The following is a 24,123-nucleotide window of genomic DNA, read 5'->3' on the forward strand; positions in this document are numbered from 1 at the left end:
AAGACTGTGCCTATCTAAAGGTTGTTAACAGGAAGGGGGAAAAAAGGTGTAGCTATGTGAAAATATTCTTAAAATAGTCTTAAGACTACCACAGCTAATGCCCTATCTACTTCTGCTGCATCACATCATTATAGGAAACTAGAAGTAATCTGTCAGTCCAAAAATTAGGGATTGAGTAAAAAACTGTAGCACATGAATGCAATAAAACTTATGCCATAAGAAACAGAAAATATGAATAATATAAAGAAATATGATTATGTTTATATAAAAGTTATATAAAGAAAGACTCAGGATAGAGGTGGGACTGTGATTTCACTTGCAGAAACTGCTGAGTGAGGAAACTCTCACCACCAAAGCAGGATGGCAACTACTATGCAATTTAGTCTTAAGAGAGCTGTCTGGCACATGGACAAATTAAATGACTTACCTAGAATCATACACTTAATTTTTACCTCTTAACTGACTATATCATGTTGCCTGCTGTAAAGTGGACTCAAAACAATAGCAAATATACATACCAACACTGGCATAAGCAATAACTATGTTATTAATAATAATGATGATAATGACAATAATAAATAACAACAAAATTTGTAAAAATAAAGTTCAGAAAAATAAAAATTCAGAAAAGGGTAAAGAAGTAAACAGGGTAGCTGTTCTGTTGTTACTTTACTAAAGTTAATACTTTAGATCAAACCAGGAATTTCACTGGAACAAGGAATTTACACTGACCAAACTTGTTCTACAAATATATTTATTTATTCTGTGGTTTACATTCTCAAAGAATTATTTGGGCAAGAAAAAATTAAGTGACTTATTCAAGATCACATAGTATGTGTCACTGGACAGACTTCCAGTTATACCTGACTCATGAACTAGTAACTGTCTATCCATTACTTTTTTTTAAAGAAATTTTAATGGGCAGAAGCTTAAATTTTCAGATACAATATTTATTGTTATCTGTAAATTCAAGTATTTATCTTTGGTAATGATTAAAGAGTTCAACTTTTTTTTTTAAAGAGTGAGACTCTCTTATTTCACTAAGGATGGAAGATGAGGGGTTACTCATAGGTCCATCCCACAACTGAAGGAATGAGAGATTAAATTACTGTGCTTTCTGACCTAGGCCAATTTATCCCATTCTCAGACATCTTGGTGATCCCTTGTTACAGGGGACTAGCCATATCGATGTACAACTTACATAGTGAACTTACTTAGTAACTTACTAGTGAAAAATCTCAAAACATATGACAACAGTTAACAGTGATCATAAAGTACTATGTAGTCTATTTTAGAAATAATTCCAGAAAAAAAATTTATTTAAATTTTTTTTTTCAGTAATTGGCATTTCAAGGAATAAATTTTAATTATATATGGCAAATGTACTAATGTGGCTGTCTCATTTCCCAAGAACTCATTTTCCATGTAAAGCTTCTTACAAGATTTCTTTTGTTCTAAATTTCCCAGCAATTTCCAAATGGATTTTTAAATGGAACTTAAGAAGAAAAAACTGGATGAAAGAATCAAGATGAAAGCATCAGAGATTATGTAGAGTTGGAAGGGAGCTTAAAGTTGGAAGGGTCATTTTTTAGAAGAGGAAACTGAAACACAGGGAAGTTAAGTGACTTGCCCAAGATTACACAGCAGATAAGTTTCTGCAACAAGATTTGAACTCAGGTCTTTCTGACTTAACATCTAATGACCTACCACAGCTAGTGCCCTATCTACTTCTGCTGCATCACAAGATATACAGAACACTGATAACAAGTGATACCATGCTTAAGACCCTAACAAATCAGCTACAGATAGACTCAATAAACAATCAAACCAAAAAAGAAAAAAAAAACCTCTCTTATTTTATGCATTCACTCACCTTTCCTTCTACCCCTACACCACAATCAGATTCCTGAATCATGCTCACATCATTGCCTCCATCACCTACAAGCCAAACAGAAATAAAAGATAGAGATTATAGGGTGGTCAGAAAACAGGGTATCCATACCCACTTTTATGATACTTCAAAAATTTTTTTTTCATATATTAGCTTCTGGGATTCTTACAACAATTCAGTGAGGTAGGTGCTATTATCACCATTTTATCAATGAGGGCTTCCTGACTCAGGAGCCAATACTCTAACTACTATAACACCTACCTGCCTCTAGCTGTCAATAAGGAATCTCATTCAAAACATGCACCCAATGCTCTTCACCAAATAAAAACATAAGCCTGGGAACTACAAAAACTGGTTTTTACTAGGTTGGTTAGCCATAAGCACAAACTAAACTAAGTTTTTCTTCCTTATAAAGGGAAATATTTTAAAGATCAAAACAAAAAAAATTGAGAGGTGAAAATTTGGATATTGATAAGTACTTGATGCTCAGGCATGAATTTGATCTATTACCAGTTAATTGGGGAGATCTGCTAGTCCTCTAAATGATCTGATATCAATAAATAAATAAAATAAATGATCTGGCATCAATGATCATCCCACAACCTTGAGCAGCAAAGTGTTTAGAACAATAATAGCAGTACATGTATCTGTTACTTTACAATTTCTAAAAGCACTTAAAATAAACTTTCTTTTAAAATAAATCTTTGAGTAAATAGTACAAGAATTATTATCCCAATTTTACAAATGTGGAGACTGAGGTTTTAGAGGTAAAATGTAGTTCAAATACCACATCCTTCATCATGCTCTCCTGATTTTCTGATTTGCCCCACTTCATCAACACATATAATCTTCGCTCTTAAAACAGACATATCATGTTATTTTAATTTTGCAGCTCTAATATACCTGTTATGGTAAAATGGGTATGCTCATTATCTTTGTGGATATCTTATCTCCCTACTAGACTGAGTTCTATGAGGGTAGAAATTGTTTCTTATTTAAAATTGTAACATCTCCAACACCTGGTACACTCCTTTGCACAGTATTAGTGTGCAATTGATGTTTGTTGAATATGAAAATAAAGCAAATTACCACAAGACTGTTAGCTTAATATAAGTAGAGCTGGATTTAAATCTAGGTGTTCTGAATATACCATGCTGCCTCTTTAGATAAAAGGAGTTAACTGTAGTTGAACCTGAAGACTTAAAAATTCCTACCTACTGCACAAGTGAGTTTTCCTGTCCGTTCTTGGAGCAGGCGCACAATCTGGGCTTTCTGGGTGGGGGCACAGCGGCAGCAGACCACTGCCGGACATTGGCAGGCCAACTCCATGAACTCATACTCGTAATATTTCAGACATACCTGAGTTAAGAGAACACAAATCAGTGTAGATAAGATTATCACCCACATGCAGCTCACTACAAAACCAGGACCACTGGTTATACTTCTGTCACTTGGCCCTTATTAATCCCAAAGATTCCTGTGCCTACCTCTAGGGAGTCGCCAGAGATAACCAAGGCACAGTCATGTTTCCTGCGGAACGCATTCAGCTCCAAATGTGCTTCTCCCCGATTAGTCACCTGAAAATGAATGAAGAAGGGAGAAGAACAATGCTCCAGAGAAGTGGCTGATAAAAACATTTTATCCTGACTTAATGCTTGGGGTACAGTAACTACACCAATATCCTCCATTCTGATCATTTCTGTAAGACCAGGACTGATTTTTTTCTTTTTCCTTGTTTTTTAAAAAGGGACAAGCTTCTAAATAAAACCCTCTGTTCAAAATGAGCCAAGATCCATTTTCTTAATGGTTCCAGTTACTCCAAATCCTAAAAGAAAATAGGAGGAGGCAGAACAGTGTCATGGACAGAGAATTAACTGGTGTTGGAGTCTTAAAGACCTGGTTTTGAATTCCAAATTCCTTACTTATGAGCTGTGGGATCCTTGGCAAGACACAGCCAGTTCTCCAGGCCTTCATTTTCTCAAGGACAAAAAGGGAATTATAAAATCCCAATTATGTACCTCACAGAATTATTGTAAGGATCACAGGAAGTAATTTGTGCAAAATGTCTTATAAATCTGAAAATATTATATAAATATGAGCTATCAATTGAATCCAATTCAACAAGGCATTGTACTAGATACTAGAGAATAAAAGAAATTTAAAAAGGAGAACAAGAAAAAGGAAGACGAGGAGGAGGAGGAGAAGAAGGAAGAGAAGGAAAAAGAAGAAGAGGAAGAAGAGGTGGAGGAGGAGGAGGAGGAGGAAGAGAAGAGCAAAAAGTCAGCATCCACCCTGAGGGAGCTTATGTTCTCCTAGAATGATAAGAATGTGTATAATAACAGTTGTTTATAGCCATGATAATTTGATAAGGAAGAAGGCACTAAAAACTAGGGGTTCAGAAAAAGTTTCTTATATATAGCATAATGCTCTGTTTCACTAATTGTTAAAAAGCTTATCTTCCTTAGATGACAGATGATTCAGAGTACATTTACAGATAAGAGTATCTAGTCCCAAAAGGATGATTTATCCCTGCTGTAATACAGGAAAACATTTAGAGCAACTAGGACTTTGGCTCTGATTCAATTAAAGAGGATTTACAAATCCTTGCTCAAGTACAGATTTGCTTTTTTCTGCCTCTTTCAAAGCCCAGTTCTTAGCATTAAAAGTGTACCAAGTATCTCCAACTCATTTAGAGCAAATAGAAGAAACTTCAATGGGTCTCTAGAAGGACAGAGGAGCCACATCTGTGATTTCATCAGTGTGGAGAAATCCCTGTGAGAAAATGCTTCTGCTGATGTGGAATGCCAATTGATTTAGTCATGAGAGAATTACTTGAGACGCCAAGAAGTCATGTAATTTGTCTCTAGTCACACAGGACCAATATGGATCAGAAGTAGATCTGTAAGCCAGGTTTTCTTTCTTTTTTTTTTTTTTTTTTTTTTTTTTTTTTTTTTTTTTTTTTTTTTTTTTTTTTTTTAAGTTTCAGATTTTTAAAAAAAAAATTAAATTTTTATTTATTTTTATTAAAGGTTTTTAATTTTCAAAAAATGTGAATGAATAATTTTTCAACATTAACCCCTGCAAAACCTAGTGTTCCAATTTTTCTCTCCCTTCCTCCCTTCCCTACTTTAAATTCAATATATGCATACATATTTATGCAATTATCTTGCTGCACAAGAAAGAATCAAATCAAAAAGGAAAAAAATGAGAAAGAAAATAAAATGCAAGCAAACAACAACAAAAAGAGCGAAACTGTTATGTTATGAACCACACTCAGTTCCCCACAATCCTCTCTCTAGGTATAGATGGCTCTCTTCATTATAAGATCATTGAACCTAGTCTGAACCATCTCATTGTTGAAAAGAGCCATGTGCATCAGATTTGATCATTATATAATCTTGTTGTTGCCATGTACAATGATCTCCTGGTTCTGCTCAGCTCATTTAGCATCAATTCATGTAAGTCTCTCCAGGCTTCTCTGAAATCATCCTGCTGGTCATTTCTTACAGAACAATAATATTCCATAACGTTCATATACCACAATTTACCCAACCATTCTCTAATTGATGGACATCCATTCATTTTCCGGTTCCTTGCAAAAAGGGCTGCCACAAACATTTTTGCACATGTGGGTCCCTTTCCCTTCTTTATGATCAATTTGGAATCTAAGCCCCATAGAAACACTGCTGAATCAAAGGATATGCACAGCTTAATAGCCTTTTGAACATAGTTAAGCCAGGTTTCCTTAACCCCAAGATGAGGTTGTTCTATCTGTCCATTACCTCTCAGATAACTACCTCTCTGATCATTTCAATATGTAGTATCCAATTTAGAATTTATCCTTCTCACCATATTGATAAGCTTACCTATTACAATTCTAAATCCTAGGATCATGCCACCTACATGCAGGTCAGTTAACACATACAACAATATAGCCACCTCCCTGTCACCAGAGGCTTTGAGCAGAGACTATACAGCCATTTTTCTGGGTTTTTACAAACCTGATTTTATACAATGATGTCCCAGATCCCTTATTTATGAGCTGTGGGAGCTTTGGACAGTTCTCAATTATATTCCTCACGGGGTTGTTGTAAGGATTACATAAAGTAATTTGTGCAAAATGCCTTGTAAATCTGAAAATGTATGTAAATATGGGCTATCAATTGACTCCAGTCTAGCAAGGCATTGTGCTGGAACCTGGAGAAGAAAAAAAATTAAGAAAAAAAAAAAAAGAAGAAGAGCAAAAAAGATAGCACCTGCTCTCAGGGAGCTTATATTTTCCTAGAATGATGAGAATGAGAAGACAATGACCATTCTTTAAATACAATTTTGCAATTCCATGATTCTATAGGAAATATAGATTCTCTAAACAGAAATTCAGCATGGTCTAGTAGATAGAGAGTTAACCTTGGAGTCAGGAAAACCTGGATTTAATTCCCATTTTTAACATATATTGGCTTTGTGATTCTAGCCAAGCTACTTCATTTTCAGTATGTTAAAATAGTCAAATCAATCAATAAACACTAATCAAATGATTATCAGATGCCAAGCACTGAGCTAAGCTCTAGGGATACAAAAAGAGGAAAATGATCGGCCCTGCCCTCAAGGAGTTTACAATCTAATGGGGGAGACAACGTGCAAACAATATACAAAGCAACCTATATATAGAAAAAATAGGAAATAATTATTCTAGGGAAGGCATTAGAATTATGAGGGGTTAAGAAAAGCTTCCTATGGATGATGGAATTTTAGATGGAACTTAAAGAAAGCCAGAGAGGTGCAGCAATTTTTTAAAATTCTAAGTTGAAGAGAAGGTGCTAGTCAATATCGGCAGGAGATATTCCTCATCAAGAGGTTCCATATACCATTGAAATCAGAGGGACATTTCCTGTTTCTAATATATTCTAAGGAGAAAAAAATGTATGTGTCTGTGTATGTGTTCATACACAGCAAAGGCCAGTAACCAGTGATCCTGCAAATGTATATTTTTTAGCCCATTTTTAACCTAAATGGTCATGGACCATTCCTACCTGTGCACCATTTCTCAGAGGAGGAGAAGGACCACCTCTAAAGGTGGAAGGAAAGGACAAGTCCTGACTGACTGAGAGATCCAAACCTTGTGCACTGCTCAGACATGCAGGTCTGAGATGAACTTGAAATACTATTTCAGCTGTTCCACAAAGTTGCCTTTACTTTATATGAGATTGTATATGATGGATTGTTGCTTACATTTCTGCATTTGTTTAATGGATGCTAATGAGTCTTCTGTGTTTAAACCCCTGCAGTGTATGTTATATCTACATCACAGACATTAGGAATCCTGAAAAGTTCTGGACGTGAACTGTATCTGAGCTTAGTTTTAGAGATATATCCAGGGATACTTAAGGAAGCGATCACTAAGCCAGAGAACCAGAGAGAATACTGACCCTTCTCCCTGGAGTCAAGCTCCTTTGGAATGAGCTTAGTCCATGGATTCCAGAGTCAGATCCCTTGCAGAGAAAGAGATCCCTGGGCAGCAGTTTAAAATTATCTCTCTGTATGCAAATGCAGGTGTGTATGTATGCAGAAAGAGAGAGAGGAGGAGGAGAAGAAGAAGAAGAGAAAGAGATAAAGAAAAAGATGTTTTAAAAGTTTAAAAGAGGAAAAGATTGAAAAAAAGAGAAAGAAAAAAAAAAGACACATCATGGTATAAAAGAAAGCACCTAAGATTTGGAGTCAAAAGATACAGTAACAGACCCTAGTAGTGATAATCACAAGCCATGGAACCATGGATCACTCACTTCAACTCTCTAACCCTCAGTTTCTTCATGTCTAAAACAGAGGGAATAAAGCTTGTGATCTAACATAAAGCTATCCTTAACCTTCTGAAAGAACGAAAATTCTTTACCTGCATCCCAACTCAGCACCTAATTCCAAACACTATTTAATCCCACTTAAGCTAATTATACCAAGTCTTCTAATATCTAGCTCTCCAGTTTTGATGGAGGTGTCAATTAGTTGTATCTGATTTTTTTCCCCTCATTTTGGGTTTTCTTGACAAAGATACTGAAGGAGTTTGCCATTTCCACCTTCAGTTCATTTGACAGAGGAGGAACCTGAGGAAAACAGGGTTAAGTGAATTGCCCAGGATCACCCAGCTAATAAGTGCTTGAGGCCAGATTTGAATTAAGGTCCTTCTGACCCCAGGCCAGTGCTCTATCCATTATGTCACGTAAGTGTCCCCAAATTAGTTATAGCTAATCCTCCTTACCTCCCTTTCCTCACTCCTAGCATTCCCCAACAAGAGATTCAGCATATGCTCTGGAGAAGGCCACACTTACCACACTTTGCTTAGTCTTAACACAGAGAATACTCACCAATCTAAAAATATGGATGTCCTGATTCCTGGTTACCAGATGTGCATTCTTGGCTGTACATGTGGCTGTCTCCAGTTTGTCCCCCGTCAGCATCCAAACCTGAAATTAAAACATAGAAAGGACTCATGTTAGCTCGTTTTTGAGGCTGCCTGCGTCAGCTGAGTTTCCAAGAACACTAAGCTAAACCTGATCTATTCAATTTGCCTGCTTCAGAACATGCTGTCTGAAAAGGCTTCACCGCAGGAGATGCCCCAGTTCATGAGTCTGGGAGTTGGGGAACTTCCCATAATAAGGACAATTTGTGTGCAGGGATAGCCCCAAGTTAACAAGTAGACCAACATTCTGGTTCAAGTTATCGAGGCAGGGAAAAGGGATTATAGTGAAAAGGTCTGACTGTCCAAAACATCTTTCTTCCACAACCCTACCACCATACCAGCGATAATCATCAACATCATTCTTTGATAATCTTTTGGGAGGGGGCAAAAAAAAAAAAAGGGAAAAAAAAAAGCTTTAATTTCCCAGCTTGATGGAGTGGAGATAGGATTGGACCTGAAAACAGAAGACTTTAGCCTACCACTTAGTATTATCTGCTTAAGCAAGTCATTTCTCTGTGAGCCTCAGTTTCCTCACTTGTAAAATGGTAATAATATCCCTATCTGAAATTCATAACATTCTTGTGAAGTATCAAATCACTTTAAAGTCATATAGAAATATTTGCTGCTATTAGTATTTAACATAGATTAGGCCATTTTGATTGTCTAGGAAACTCCACATATTAACAAGTAAAATAACAAAAAAATTTTTAAATTAAACTACTGCTGCTCTTTGAGGCTAGGAGAAGGAATACAAGACAGTCCTGAAGAAGCAAGAGCAAGGGCAGAAATATGAGGTACTGAAGTTGATGGAACAAAAGAGAGTGAAATAAATTATGAGAAGGAGGCAAAACAGGATTTCTATGGCTATTTTCTCACAATAAACTTAATTTAATTTGTGCGCTGACTCTCAGCAATGGGATTTAGCCATTATGGAAATACGTACACACACATTCACAGACATATGCAAAGACAAATAGCCACTGAACTCCATTAAAGGTAGAGACCTTTAGTGGATCTTGACTCCGAGATGCATCATTTGTATCTCTGGCATGAATATAAAGAAACTTGGCAATTTTTTGAGGCTGGCCTGAGTTATTTGTGAGAGTAATACCCAGAGATATACAAAAGCTATTTGTCAAACAGTCTACTCTCATGTCCTCTGCTAAAGTCCTCCTCTGACACTTCGCTGGGTCATGGAAGTGACTTAGATGCTTGAAAACTGTGCCCAAAGAGCAGAAGCTCTGGCAGGCTGTACCAAACTGAAAAGGCTTCCAAGACAGCCCAGCAACAGTCTGGGTCTGCTTCCAAAAGACCTATGTATTCAACACCAGAGGACTGGCTACCAAATGACACATTTCTTTGGCCACAGCACCTCATGAAGACCCTCTCATGGAGGAAAGAGCTCTAAAGCTAATGAAGGTATGAGTAATTAGAAGGAAGAAGTCCTATTGTGCCTATGTTCAGAGGTTAGGGCCTTAGAAACCAGTGTGTTCAGCATTCCAGTATGGGGTAAAAGGAAAAATATCTCTCATGGTGTTCCCTGGTTCCCATTTATCTTTCATATAAAAGGCCTTCTCCTCTTGGCAGAACAGTACCAGCCATGAAAGAATTACCCAGGGAAAGTTGGATGAGAAAGCTTGCTTTGGTACCAATTCAGGAGAGAAGAGCTAATTGGCAGATCTGTCATTGCAGTTTTGTATACTAAAATTCAACAGCTTTCATGTCTTTATAAATTATAATAAATGGACAGTCAGACTGATTTTATGAAAACAGGATTTGTTCAGCTATTTTCTCACAATAAACTTAATTTGCTGGTTGAAGGTTAGCAATGGAATTTAGTACACACACACAGACACATGCAGACAAATAGCCATCAAGCTCCACTGACGGTAAAATCTTGACTCAAACATGCATCCTATGTGTCTCTGAAATGAAGTTAAGGCTTATTTTCTTCTCTTACCCAGAGCCCAAGGGAATGAACCCTAACCTACATTTGAAGACCACTGGATCCTAGAATCGGTGCTAAAAGGGATTTGAGAGGTCATCTACTCCAACCCTCTCATTTTACAGTTTAAGGAAGACCCAGAGAGAGTAAGTGACCTGCCCAATGTCACACAGGCAAGTGGGGATTTGAATCCGAGAGGTTTGACCCCATAAAAGCCAATGCTCCTTCCATCAATAAAGGACAAAGAAGGAAATTAATGATGAACTGAATGTTAAGAACCCTGTTTTAATCCTCAATCCCTATAAATTTCCTGCTTCTGTATGGAAATGGATGGTAAAACATCTGTTTGTCAGAGGCTACAAGAATCCACATCCTCAAATTGCTCAGAAGTTTGGAAAAGAACAGTAAGAAAAAAATGTTTTCTGTTACTCACAGACTTGACACCAGACTCCCTCTGCTGGATGTTTTTAAATATCAGAAGTTGTTCCTTAGGAACACTCCAGAGTACACAGGACTCACAAATCAATTACAATCATTTGTTAAGCACCTTCTGTATACAATACAGTGTTTCATACTAGGAGCTAGAACATAAACAAAAACATCCAAAGGTATACTGGAGCCAGCTCATACCAGAGGGCTGATTGTTAAATTTTCAGGTGAGCATTAACATCTCAGAAATAAGCAAACAGGACAAATAAGGACTTAATTTTGTTGTTGTCTAGACTTAAGAAAGTGATGGGAAAAAATATTAATAATGCAATTAAAGTTAAAAGTATATCATGCATAATTTTTTTCCAGAGATCCAGATATTAAACATTTGCTAGCCCATACCTGAAAATATCTTGCTTTCTCTAAGGCTAAACTCAAGTGCCACTACTTTTGTGTAGCTTCCTTTATCCCCACTTCCTCAGCCAAAAAAAAAACCATTGTCTCCATCCTCAAATTTTCCTGTATCACTTTATCTATATCTATCCTTTGTCTCCTATCACTTCCCACCCTGTTTTCTTTAATAATACAATAATTGTGGCAAATAATATATTTACATAGTGTTTTGAGGTTAAAAGTGTTTTGTATCTATTTGATCTTCACCATCACACTAGAAGGTAGATGCCATTGTTATCTCCATTTTACAGATGATATAACTGAAGCAGAAAAACTTAAGAGTGAGTTTCTCAGGCTTACACAGCTATTAAATGTCAAAGGCAGGATTTAAATCTATGCCTTGACTTCATATTCTATATATTTTACATACTACATTACATATTATATTATATACTACATACATTACACACCACACACATACTATATATTTTACATACTCATCCAAGAATATTTTTTGTCTCTTCATGTCTTTGGGCACAACTTATTGCAGCTAGTAGTATCAATTTGATGACAGAATGTTCTATTTTGTTTTCTAGCTATTTGGACATTTGTCCTATCTCCACTTTTTTGCTGTTTAGTCATTTTAGTTGTGTCTGACGCTTTATGACCCCAATTGTGGTTTTCTTGGCCAAGATACTGGAATTATTTGCCATTTTCTTCTCCAGAACATTTTACAGATGAGGAAACTGAGGCAAACAGAGATTAAATGACTTGAAAGGGGGTCACACAGCTAGTACATGTCTGAAGCCACATTTGAACTCAGAAAAAGGAGTCTTCCTGATTCCAGGTCCAATGCTTTATCATGCTACTAGGTACCAATATCTCCACTATTAGACCATAAAGTCCTTCAGGAAAGAGTGCACTGTTTTATTTTGTTTTTAATCTTTCCAGTATTTGCTGAATTAAATTGGATAGAACTGACTACTTGCGAATAACAGAAAGCACAGTCTCAGAACCCAGTCTCTGGTACTATTCTGACCCTACCTTGATGCCCGCATTCCTCAAGGTCTCCAAAGTAGGCCGCACATCTGTCTGCAGCTGGTCCTCCACTCCAGTTAGACACAGCAGCTCCATCTCCATTTCCAAGCTCTCAATCACAGTAGCCACTTTGAGAGAACGATCATGAACACTGAGCTTTGCTTGGACATAGCGTGCCTGAAGGGCAAGCAAAAAACACATCCATTGATTCACTCAATATTTACTCTCTTGATCCCTTGGTAGTAAAATACAAGATTCTTTAATGAAGTTATCGTGGAGTAACTGAAAAAAAAAAACTCTGTTTGTTTTAAACCTAATAAATGCAGAGTTCTTTTGTAATATGATATACAAGATAGTCTATATAAGAACATCATAAACAACCACAGAATCAAAGCCTTTTGATTCTGTATTCAAACAAAGCCAATTACACATTCTACTTCCTGCATCTTTAGCTATAAAAAGTGCTGCTGAGACATGATTTCTACTATGTGTTTATTCTCAAGATTTCCTTAGGAACTGTCACTCAAAGACTCCACATTTGACTCTTTAAATTCAATTCATGTGCAAGTCACAACATAACCCTCATGATGCCATTGATCCTCTTCAAGAACAAAGGACAAGCAACATCATTCAAGGACACAGTCACTAGAGTTCCTCTCACAGAAGCTTCTCCTCACTGTTGTCAAGTCCTGAAGTCTTGATCACCCATTTCCCATCAAAAAATTTCTTACCTCAAAGTCCTGATACTGCTCTTCTGTCAGAGACTTCTTCGCAACCACCAGCACCCTCAAGCCTTCCCTGGCCATATTACCGCACTGAAAAGTATACAGTCAACAGAGTGAAAAGCTTAAGAGTCTTGTACTATCAACAGATACTTTATGAACTATGTGACTATCAGTATGCTTGCATTCTCATCCTGGATATATCAATAGTTTTTCTCTAATCATAGTAACTTGTTCTTATTTTTATCTAACATGGAAAATGAAAACAGCATGACCTATTGAACCCAAGAAGAATTTTAAGGTTATCTAATACAAAAACATTTTCTTAGAATTAGAGCTGGAAGATAATCCTGAGATCCAAACTCTGCCAGAAATTCAAATGAATTTTTCCGACATCTCGAACATTCAGTCATCATACCTTTACTCAAAAATTTTCAGTGACAAGAATCATTACTTTTCAAAGCAATTCATTCCTTTTGTCCAGACGGTTTTGATAGAAAATCCTGACTAAGTCAAAATCTGTCTTCCTGTAGCTTCTACCATTAATTTTTGTTTTAACTTCTGGAGCCACAGAGAATAACCTTCTCTCACATGATAACTCTTCAACTATCTGAAGACAGTAATGATTTTACTATACCTTCCCTACCCCAACTCCAATCCTCTGCCAGATTTGTCTCTTCTGTGTTTCTTCAGCTAATCCTTTTCTTTCTAGCTAATCCTAATCCTTTGAGATGCCTAACCTCTTGTCACCATTTTGCTTACCCTCACCATATTCCAGCTCACCCATATTTCAGCTTATTAATATAACTTCAAAAATGTGGTACCTAAAATTGAACAGAATTAGCCAGGTGTTGTCTGACCAAGGTTGTAAAATAACAAGATTCCTTGTTCTAGAAACCAGATGGTACAGTGATTTAAACAGCATTCTCAGTGATTGCTGTTTAAATTATGAATGAATGAATGAGTGCATGGATGAATGAATATTAATTTATGAATACCATTTATACAAATATACACTTTGAAACTAAAAATGAGACTTGTAAACCTGGAAAATGTACCCTCTCGCTCCCCACACACACACACACATCATTGCAAACCATGGTTTTCTTAGAAATAATAACACCAAAACTGGAGTAAAGCTTAAAATTTCAAAAAGGATTCTAGAAATTAAAACAACTACAGACAAGAGAGTGATTAAATGGACTAAACTGACATTGAAACTGACCCTTTGGGACTTGCTTCCTTGTTCTGAGATAATTCTTTACTCAGAAATCTAGTTCTTTACTGTCTTATGTTTTCTACTGTTAGGCAGTTTTCACAAACCAGAATGAAACAGGCTATTAACAGTTTTTGCTTTATACTTTATTCAACAAAGATAAGCCCAGCCCAAATCTTACCTCTTCTTCCAGCCAGTCATTATACTGCACAATACCAGCCATGACAACATCTGCTCCTTTCATGTAGAATGTGATTTCTCCTGTTGACTCATCCTGGGTGGGGAGTAATGAATACAGAACTGAAGGATCACCTTCATTTTCTCTTTAAATATACTCTTCAAAAGAATTGAAACTACAAGCAATTCAAAGGATAATAATAGTAATAACAATAATTTTTAAAATCCCATTGTAGATTTATGTAAGCTATAGTATGGAAACGATGACTTACCTATAAGAAGTCATTTGAAACACATCTAAAGTTATGTATGACTAGAATATGGAGTTGCCTGATTATGTAACCAAAATGAAAGGTAATAAATGGATAGCCTAAGTGGAAATACTAGTAACTTCAATATATACAAATAATCTAAGAAAGATTCTGGGATTATATGAAGTTCTGTATTTCATTATTTTATCTTCAAATAAACTGTTTTCAAGCTGCTACATTCTAAGGCAGTGCTAGGCATCTAGGAGACACAGTAAATAATGTACTGGACTTGGGATGCAGAAAGTCCTGAGTGCAAATTGAACTTCAGTGAGTGACTGAACCTCTTTTGTCCCTCAATTTTCTCACTGTAAGCAAGGATAATAATAGCCAACCTCCCACAGTTGAGGATCAAAAGAGAAATATTTGTAAACTCACTGAAATATTAGAAGTATCTTGCAAGTTATTATCATTATTATTATGTTACCAGTGAAAATAACATGTGAATAGAAGAAAAAATACCAAATAGGGAATGATAAGAGTAAGGGAGAAATCAGAGTTCTCTAGGAAAATAGGAAGAGGAAGGAGAAATATGAAAGATTTCACTAAAGAGGTAACACCTAAGTTGACCTTTGAAGAAAGATAAGGATTCCAAAAGGTACAAATAAGCAGTGATATATATATTTCAGGTAAGGGAGAGGTCCTATATTAAAAAAAAAAAAAAGTCAAGTTCAGGAAATAGCTAGTATTTAGATTGAATGGAGACTCTAAAAAAAGAAGCAGCATAAAATAAGCCTGGAAAAGTAGGATGAAATCTTATTACAAAAAGCCATATATCCTAGGCTCCAGAGATTACATAATTCAGCCCAGAGAAAACAGATATAGTTTCTTAAGTTTGTTCTTAGGTTTGGGATGAGGTTTTTAGTTATTTACTTATGATTTTTTTTTCAGGGAATAAAGAAATCTAATCAGACTCATGTAGGTTTTGAATACCTTGAATAGTTTATTTTAGCAGCTGTGTGAAGGATGAAATAGAATAGAGGGAGAGAGGTCAATCAGAAGGCTATTATAACAATCTATGGAAGATGTAGTGAGGTGATCATGGAAAATGAGAGAGAGAACATACAAAAAATTGTTGAGATGGAAATCTATATCTCTTGGTCACTGAATGGGTATTAAAAGTGAGGAATAAGATCAAGGAAGAGTCCAAGATTAGAAACTTAATGGAAAAATGGTTATTTTGTCAATACAAACAGGGTCATTTGTAGATCTGATGGGTTTAGGGAAGAAAAATAATGTCTTATTTTGAACATGCTAAATTTGAATGCTCAAATTTAGGATACTCAAATAAAGAAATCCAGAGGATAACTGAGATACAAGCGTGAAGATTCAAAACAAAGATTATGGATAGTTAGATTATAAAGTACAGAGAGAGAAGACAAAAGGATAAAATTTGGGGTTACAGTCACACTTAAAGGGGGGGAATAAATAATGATTTATAAGAGATAACGAAAAAGAGTGCTTAAGAAGAAAGATGGATAAGAAGACTATCAGGGGAGAGAATGGTACCTTAAGAGTCAAGTGAAAGAATATATACAAAAATGGGGCAGTTAACACATATATAGTAAGAAATATAAATAGGAAGAAAAACTGAAAAAAAAATCACTCGAGTCAGCTGTTAAGAGATCACTGATTAGACCTGAGATGGAAAATGCCATTTGCATTCAAAAAGAAAACTATGGAGACTGAATGTGGATCAAAGCATAGTATTTTCACCCTTTTTTGTTTATTTGCTTTTTCTTCCTCATTTTTTTTCCCCTTTTGTTCTGATTTTTCTTGTACAACATGACAAAATGGAAATATGTTTAAAAGTATTGTACATGTATAACCTATATCAGATTGCATGGTATCTTGGAGAGGGAGGAAGGAAAAAAGGGAGGGAAAAAATTGAAACACAAAATCTTGTAAAAATGAATGTTAAAAACTATCATCACATTTGTTTGGAAAAATAAAATACTATTTAGGGAAGAAAAGAGAACATTGTTAACTTGAAAAAGGCAGTTTTACTTGATTGGTGGCATCTGAAGTCAAAGTGTAAGAGAATAAGACAGGTGGGGTGATAAAGGAAATGGAAGCAATGGGTAGAGATGATACTTTCTTGGGTATCAGCAATCAAATTTATAAAATAAGATAACAAAGTACAGTGTCAAGTAGAAGTTTTGCTGGTGATGGTGGTAGTGGTGTATATGTGAGACTTTAAGATTACAGGCAATGGGTAAATATCTAATGGAAAGGGGAAGACTGAAAATGAATTAAATAAAGCATATGATCAATGAGGCAACTCCTGAAGGATATACATGGGAATAAAATTGAAAGGCACAAATAGAGGGGTTAGTCTTGTCAAAAATCAAGATTTTTTCTATAATCATTCTATAACACAAGAGCAAAAGAGAAGAAAACAGATGATAGTACAAAGAATTGAGATCAACAAATGGAAAATGTATAGCCTTGACTTTATCAGTAAAATAGGAAGGAGAGTCATCTACTGAAAGGGAAGAGATTAGAAATGAAGAAAGTTGTGAACAGCTTCTTTAGAGAAATATAGTAGACAAGTAGGGAAGTATACACATATCGTCATGCAGTAGTAAAGTTCCAATTGAGATTAGATAATAAAATATTTAGAAGATCTAGTAGACAAGGTTGTATAACATTCTCCAATGTCAATCAGCAATTTGAAAGTAGAAAGAAAGAAGACAGATGGTGGAGATAATCCAAGGTTGAGAAATGGCAAGATACAACTATCTAAAGAATTGGGAAACATCCTAAAAGGATAAAATACTTAATAGTATTATATAGTTGAATTGTTGAACTACAGAATCAAGGCAATAAGAAAAAAGGGGGAAGGAAGTACAAGAAAGTTGTAGTAGAAAAAAAGATACGAAGGAAGCAGAAATCTAAGTTAGAACAAAGAAAAGATTTAGGAGACAGAGGAAAAGACAGAAGAATGGAAGAGAATGGTAGACTAGAGAATTTCATCACTTCATAAAAACTATCTTGAAGTGATGATTTAAGGCAATAGTGTCAAACATAAATAGAAACAAAAGCCCCTTAACTATATACATAATGATTTCTGTGAATGACATATTAACTTAGAAAACCAAAACATCATCTATGTTCTATTGTATATATTTATATTGTTATATATTTCCCAATTACATTTTAATCTAGTTCACACTGAACTAGATATTGTTATCCCAATAGGTTGAGTGTTTAACACCTCTGGTCTAAGGTGTGAGCATCCTTTAGGATGAGTAAGGTACACTGAAATGTAGGTGATAGCATTCAGGAAGTTGATTATGTATAAGCCAAAATATTAAAGAGACATCAATGTAAACAGTAGATTCCTGAAGATGAGGACTGACACTGGAATAGAGTAGACTCTGAGATAGTTTTTAATTACTTGAGAAAGGAAAGAGAATAACTCAAAGGCCAATAGATGGCAGCAACAAGGATAGGAGCAAGATAAACTGAATAGATGGAATGAGCTTCAAAGCAAAAGTGTTTGATAAAGATTTCCCAATAAATCATTAAAAGTATGAACAAAAAATTTTCAAAGGAAGAAATTCAAGATATCAATAAGCATATGAAAAAAAAATACTCCAAAGAACCTAATAATTAGAGAAATTCAAATTAAAGTATGTGCAAGGTTCTACCTTATACCTAACCAGAATGACAACAATGTCAATAAAAGAAATTGATAATTGTTGGTAGGATACAGGAAAATAGGCATACTAATGCACTGCTGTTGAAGCTGTGGGTTGGTATAACCATTCTGGAAAGCAATTTGAAAGGTAATTGTGGGCACTTTTTTAGCAGAGTACAGAAAAGAAAGTAGACTAGTAGGAAGTATAGATGAACAAAAGAACTATGAAAGCTATTGTGTATATTCAGTCATTCAATTGTGTCTGACTATATTATCCATGAGGTTTTCTTGGCAATGATATTAGAGTGGGTTGCCATTTCCTTCTCTGGTGGATTAAAACCATTGCCCAGGGTCACACAGCTGGTAAATGTCCAAAGGCCAGATTTGAACCCAGATCTTTCTGATTCCAGAGCCAGGGCTCTGTCCTCTGAATCATCTAGTGACTGTCCCTGTGAAAGCTATAATGTAACTTAATTATATACTTAAAAGAAAGTTTATATACAATTCTCTCAATCTGTTTTTACTATGCATTTGCAAAAGTCTATTTTATTTATTTGTTTATTTGTTAATTTGTTAAATTAAGAATAAAAAATTTTAATTAAAAAAAGAGGATAGTAGAATCAATGTGTAGAGGGCATAATGGAAGACTCAGTGGGTCCTAGAATGGTCAGACAAGGATTATGCAAAGTCATTCTTCATCAACATAAATATCTTGAGCAAATATGTTGCTATTCATATTATTTTTCACTTTCTTTCACTCTTTTTATTTGAGTCTTCTTGAACAAAATGACTAATATCGAAATGTTGTACATGACTGCACCTGTATAAACTCTATCAGTTTGCATACTGTGTCAGGGGACAGGGAGGGAGACAGATAAAATTTCAAACAAAACTTTTTTATTAATGCTAAAAATTTGTTTCAATATGTAATTGGAGAAAAAATAAAATATTTTTTTAAAATGTTGCTATTACTGAAACATCCCATACACAAAGATTAAAAACCTTTTATTTAAATAAAGAGCACTCTAAGCCAAATGAGGAACAATTTTCTCTTTAAATTTACTTCAGATGGCCCTCTAACACTGAGAATCTTACAGGATAGCATTTGTGTCCAAAAGATACACCTCAATTAAAAGGGAAAAAAAGTGGCTGTAAGACCAATTCGTATAGTTTATCTTTGATGGACTGTTCCAAAATTTATCGTCCCAGAGCTCTGTGGCTCAAGCAGAAAGTAGCTGTTCCTATATAAAGCTTTTGCTTGTATTCTTCTCAAAAAAAAGATGTTTAGCAAGAATTCTGTAGGAAAATGCAAAAAGTTTTCACTTCCTCTGCTGTAGAACTGGCTTAAGATAGTTTAGAAATTCTGTCCAATATAAATACTATATCAACTGTCTTCTAGCATTAGTCATTTCCTCTTTGTTGAGTTCATTAGAAGGTTACTTCGTTCTCAGATTATGGCAAGATCACACTATAAATTTACAGAGGGATTTGCCAATGCTATTGTTTTAGAATTTCATCTTTTTCCACCCTGGTTTGCTTTTGGCCAGTATTCAAAGACTTTTTTCCTTCCAGCTATGAAATGGTATGATCTATGCAGGAGATCAGACCTCATCATTCCACATGTGTGGGGGGCAGAGGGCTGGGAAAGGAGGGGGCTCAATGGAACATCTTATGCACAAAACAAACAGCTCTGCCCCAACCCTCCTCTAAAGAGGTAGCTCACATGGCCTTTGTTCCTAGCCAACTTCCTAGAACTGAGATCATGATACAAAGAAAAAAACTGGTTTGTGGGCAGCAAGAAGATCCTTCCGTAAGCTGTTTGATGTAGCTGATGGTATGAGGTGAAAGAACTCAATACCTGTGAAAAAAAAAAAAACTCAACCATACTTAGATCTGCTGAATACCTAAATCTATCTTCTTCACACTTTGAGATTTTCTTTTAAAATTTTTTTTTTAATTTGCATAAAGTTAGGCATCAATCCACTGTGACAAAACTAAGTCAGAAAGCTACATTCTATTGAAAACTGTTTCTCTGTGTGTGTGCCTGTCCATTTGTCTCGGTCCTTGTCCATGTGCCTGTATCTGTCTGTCTGTCTTATCCCCAAGTGTATCTATTTCTATGTCTATCTCCTTATGTATCTGTCAATCTATCTGTCTTGCTTATGTTTGTATGTCTAGCATTTTGCACAATGCCCGGCATGTAGTAAACTTTTAATCAATGCTTGTTGACACACTGATCTCATGTGTACATTTGCTTGTGCATGTGCTTATCTATGAGGCTCTATTTCTGTGCCTGTCCACATGGTTCTGTGTGTGTGTGATTGTGTGTGTGCATGTGTGTGCATACAGGTGTGGGGACATCTTTGTGTCTCTCCTCAGGCAAAAAAAAAAAAAAATCACAATTTTCTACATTATTGAAAGTTCCTAGCTTATTCCCAGGGAATTCCTTACATCAGAAGTCAGGAGCTAAGGTTCAGGACTAACTGTTCCTTGCCTATATATAAAGCTGCTTCTTCCTGAAAGGATGTAGTTCAGGATAGGTGGGGTTGGGATTAGGTAGTTTGAGAGAGTTGTGAAAGACTAGTGCTAAAACTATTAGAGTTAAATCAAAAAGACCTGAATACTGATTGCTCCCATCACAAAATAATAAAGAAGGAAACAAGAATTTATTAATCACCTGCTATGTAGCAGGTACTATGCTAAGTACTTTACAAATAAATATCTTATTTGATCTTCACAACAACCCTAGAAATTAGGTACCATTATTATTATTCCCACTTTACAGTTGAGGAAACTGAAGCAAACAGAAATTAAGTGCCAAAGTCACATGGCTAGTAACATGTCTCAGGTTAAATGTCACTCTGAGTCCACACCTAACATTCCATCCTCTACATCAGGAGTCCTCAAACTTTTTAAATAGGGAGCCAGTTCACTGTCCCTCAGACTGTTGGAGGGCCGGACTATAGTAAAAACAAAAACTTTATTTTGTGGGCCTTTAAATAAAGAAACTTCATAGTCCTGGGTGAGGGGGATAATCACCCTCAGCTGCCACATCTGGCCCAAGGGCCATAGTTTGAGGACCCCTGATCTACATCATCTAAATGATTAAGTAGAATTGGCAGAGGCATTAAACATGTAAATATAGCTTACAATACTCCCAAGACCAACCAGATTAAAATGTAACAGGGAAACATTTAACAAAACAAATAAAAATACAATGAAACATAGTTAATATTCACTTGAAGTTTTCTAAGTTAATATGTGGCCTTCAAACATTCTTATGTATGATTTGGTATCTCCCATTTTTACTTCAGTTTGATGCCACCGGACTACATGATAAGGGATTTTAGTTCCCAAAAAATACCTCATTCCAAACCAGTTGCAACATCTCTGTCTTTCTGTCGCTGTCTGTCTGTCTCTCTTTCTCTACCCGTGTCTCTCTGTTTCTCTCTCTCCGTGTCTTTGTTTCTGTGTCTCTGTTTCTCTCTCTCTCTCTCTCTCTCTCTCTCTCTCTCTCTTTCTCTCTCTCTCTCTCTCTCTCTCCCTACTCTTCCATTCCCCTTCTCTCCTTATACATGTTTACACACACACATATAAAAACATTAATATGTGCCTATATTTTAATACATGCATGTATAATATGTGTGCACAAATTATATATACATTTTTATATTCATGAATGTATATGCATCCCTCCTCTTTCTGAAGCTCCAATATCACATTATTCATTGTTTATTCAACTATATATCCTATAAGCATCTCAAACTCAACATGTCCAAAAGAGAATTCATACCCTTTTCCCCAAATCCCAGCCCTTTTAAAAATGGTTCTTTTGCTATCAAGAACACTATTATCTTTTCAGTCACCTCTTTTCCCAACTGTGGTGCTAACCCTCAACTCTTCCCTCTTACTCATCCACCATGTCTCATTAATGGCCAAATCTTGTTATTTCTACATCCCCAACATCTCTAGCAGACATCCCCTTCTTTCTACTCATCCATTGATGACTATGGGTCAAGCCTTCCTCTTTTCTCTCCTGGGCTATTGTGAGAGCCCCCGAACCAGCCTTCTTGCCTCAACTCCCCACAACTCCATCATTTCAACAGCCAATGAAGTAATTTTTTTGAGGACAGTTCTGAACATATGACTATTCTACTCAACAAACTCCAATGGTCCCTGGTGCCTCTGGGATCAAACATAAATTCCTTGGACCTTTACAACCTAACCCTAATTTTCTTTTGCAGCCTTCCTACATATGTTCTACGATCCAGCCTGGCTTTTAACTGTTCTCCACACTCTCTCCTGTCTCCTGTCTCTAAGTCTTTGTCCTGACTATCCACCAGCTCAGGAATATGTTTTCCTTCCTCACTTCTTAGAATCCCTAGTTTCCTTCATGGCTCAGTTCAAAGTACATTTTCTACATGAAGTTTTTCTGGAGCCTCAAGCTACAAGTATCCTATTTTTGTTTTAAATAACATATAAGCTCCTTGAGGGCAAGCCCATTTCTCTCTTCTTTTTTTTAGCCCCTAGCCCAGCATAAAGACTGACATAAAATTGCTTAATAAATTCTTATTGACCGAATGACTGAAAATTAAGGCAACTAATTCTCCCTTTCATTTAACAACATAGTAAACATCATGGAGTCAGAAAATCTGAATTTTAGATGCAGCTCCAACTAGCCATGAAATACAGGCAAGTTCAAACACAAGTAACTATCGTAATGAATTACTCATTACATTTTGGTTGGGAGAGATGCGCTTCATAATTTAGAAAATACTAGAGAAATATGAGCTGTTATGATCATTATTATCCCCAAACAGCTGATTTTAGGAACTATTCTGACAGAATAAAGAAAAAATAACTAAATTAACTAAAGCAAAAATTCTTACTTGTCCCAGCCTTCCATAAAAATGTACAGAACTTTCTTAGAAGCTGTTTTTGCGTAAGGTAATGTGAAAAAAAAGACACTGTTGATAGAGATTTAGAGTAACTTAAGTGGTGCTCCAGTTTCTCTGATGACCTCCATTCTCACATCTCCAATGTCCAAACACAACTTCTTATCTTTTCTCCTAAACCCTCTCTCCCCCACCTTCTACTTTACTTATTACTGTATAGGACATCATCATCCTCCCAATCCCACATGCTCACCACCTAGGAGTCATCCTGAATTCTTCACTGTCTCTTCCTGTATCCAAGGTATCACCAAAGTCTGTCTATTCTATCTTTGCAATATCTCTTTTCTCCTCTGGTACTGCAAATATTCTAGTGTATGCCCTCATCCTCACTTTTGGTAATATCCTATTAGTGGGTCTACCTGTCTCAGATGTCTCCATTCCAATTCATCCTCTACCTAATCACTAAAATAATTTTCCTAAAATGCAGATTTGATCATGTCACACTCCCCCTATACTACAAAGTCCAATGGCTTCCTATTGCCGCCATGATCAAATACAAAGTTATCTCTTTGACATTCAAGTCCCTTCATAATCTAGTCTACCTTTCCAGTCTCCTTACACTTTACTACCAAATACATGCTCTTCAATCTAGTAGCACTGGCCTCCTGGCTATTCTACCAACAAGTTACTCCATCTCTCAATTCCAGGCACTCTATCTAGCTGACTCTATCCTTGGAACTCTCTCCTTTACTCCAATCACTGACCTCCCTGACTTCCTTTAAGTCCCAACTAAAATTCTACCTTCTACATGAAGCCTTTCCCATTCCCTCTTAATTCTATGGTCTTCCTTTATATTTATTTCCTATTTATCTTATACATATCATATACATAACAAAACATATATTTGTTTTGTTGTTTCACCCCATTATTTTTATATTTTTTTTCTGGTTATACATGTAAATTAACTTTTAAAATATACATTTCTTTATGAATCATGTTGGGAGAGAAAAATCAG

General features: G+C 35.8%; 1 protein-coding gene across 1 annotated transcript in view; it reads right to left on the bottom strand.

Annotated features, from left to right (window-relative positions):
• The window catches only part of ATP9A (ATPase phospholipid transporting 9A (putative)), a 166,371-nt gene that overhangs the window by 17,483 nt on the left and 124,765 nt on the right, over nt 1–24,123 (bottom strand). Inside the window, exons 16-22 of the mRNA XM_051976604.1 lie at nt 14,267–14,359; nt 12,879–12,962; nt 12,154–12,324; nt 8,248–8,346; nt 3,379–3,468; nt 3,106–3,250; nt 1,874–1,938 (exon numbers count right to left, since the gene is read on the bottom strand). Of these exons, the coding sequence (XP_051832564.1) occupies nt 1,874–1,938; nt 3,106–3,250; nt 3,379–3,468; nt 8,248–8,346; nt 12,154–12,324; nt 12,879–12,962; nt 14,267–14,359 (747 nt within the window). The remainder of the gene's footprint in view (nt 1–1,873; nt 1,939–3,105; nt 3,251–3,378; nt 3,469–8,247; nt 8,347–12,153; nt 12,325–12,878; nt 12,963–14,266; nt 14,360–24,123) is intronic.

The sequence above is a fragment of the Antechinus flavipes genome, chromosome 2 (genome assembly GCF_016432865.1).
Source record: "Antechinus flavipes isolate AdamAnt ecotype Samford, QLD, Australia chromosome 2, AdamAnt_v2, whole genome shotgun sequence".
NCBI lineage: Eukaryota > Metazoa > Chordata > Mammalia > Dasyuromorphia > Dasyuridae > Antechinus > Antechinus flavipes.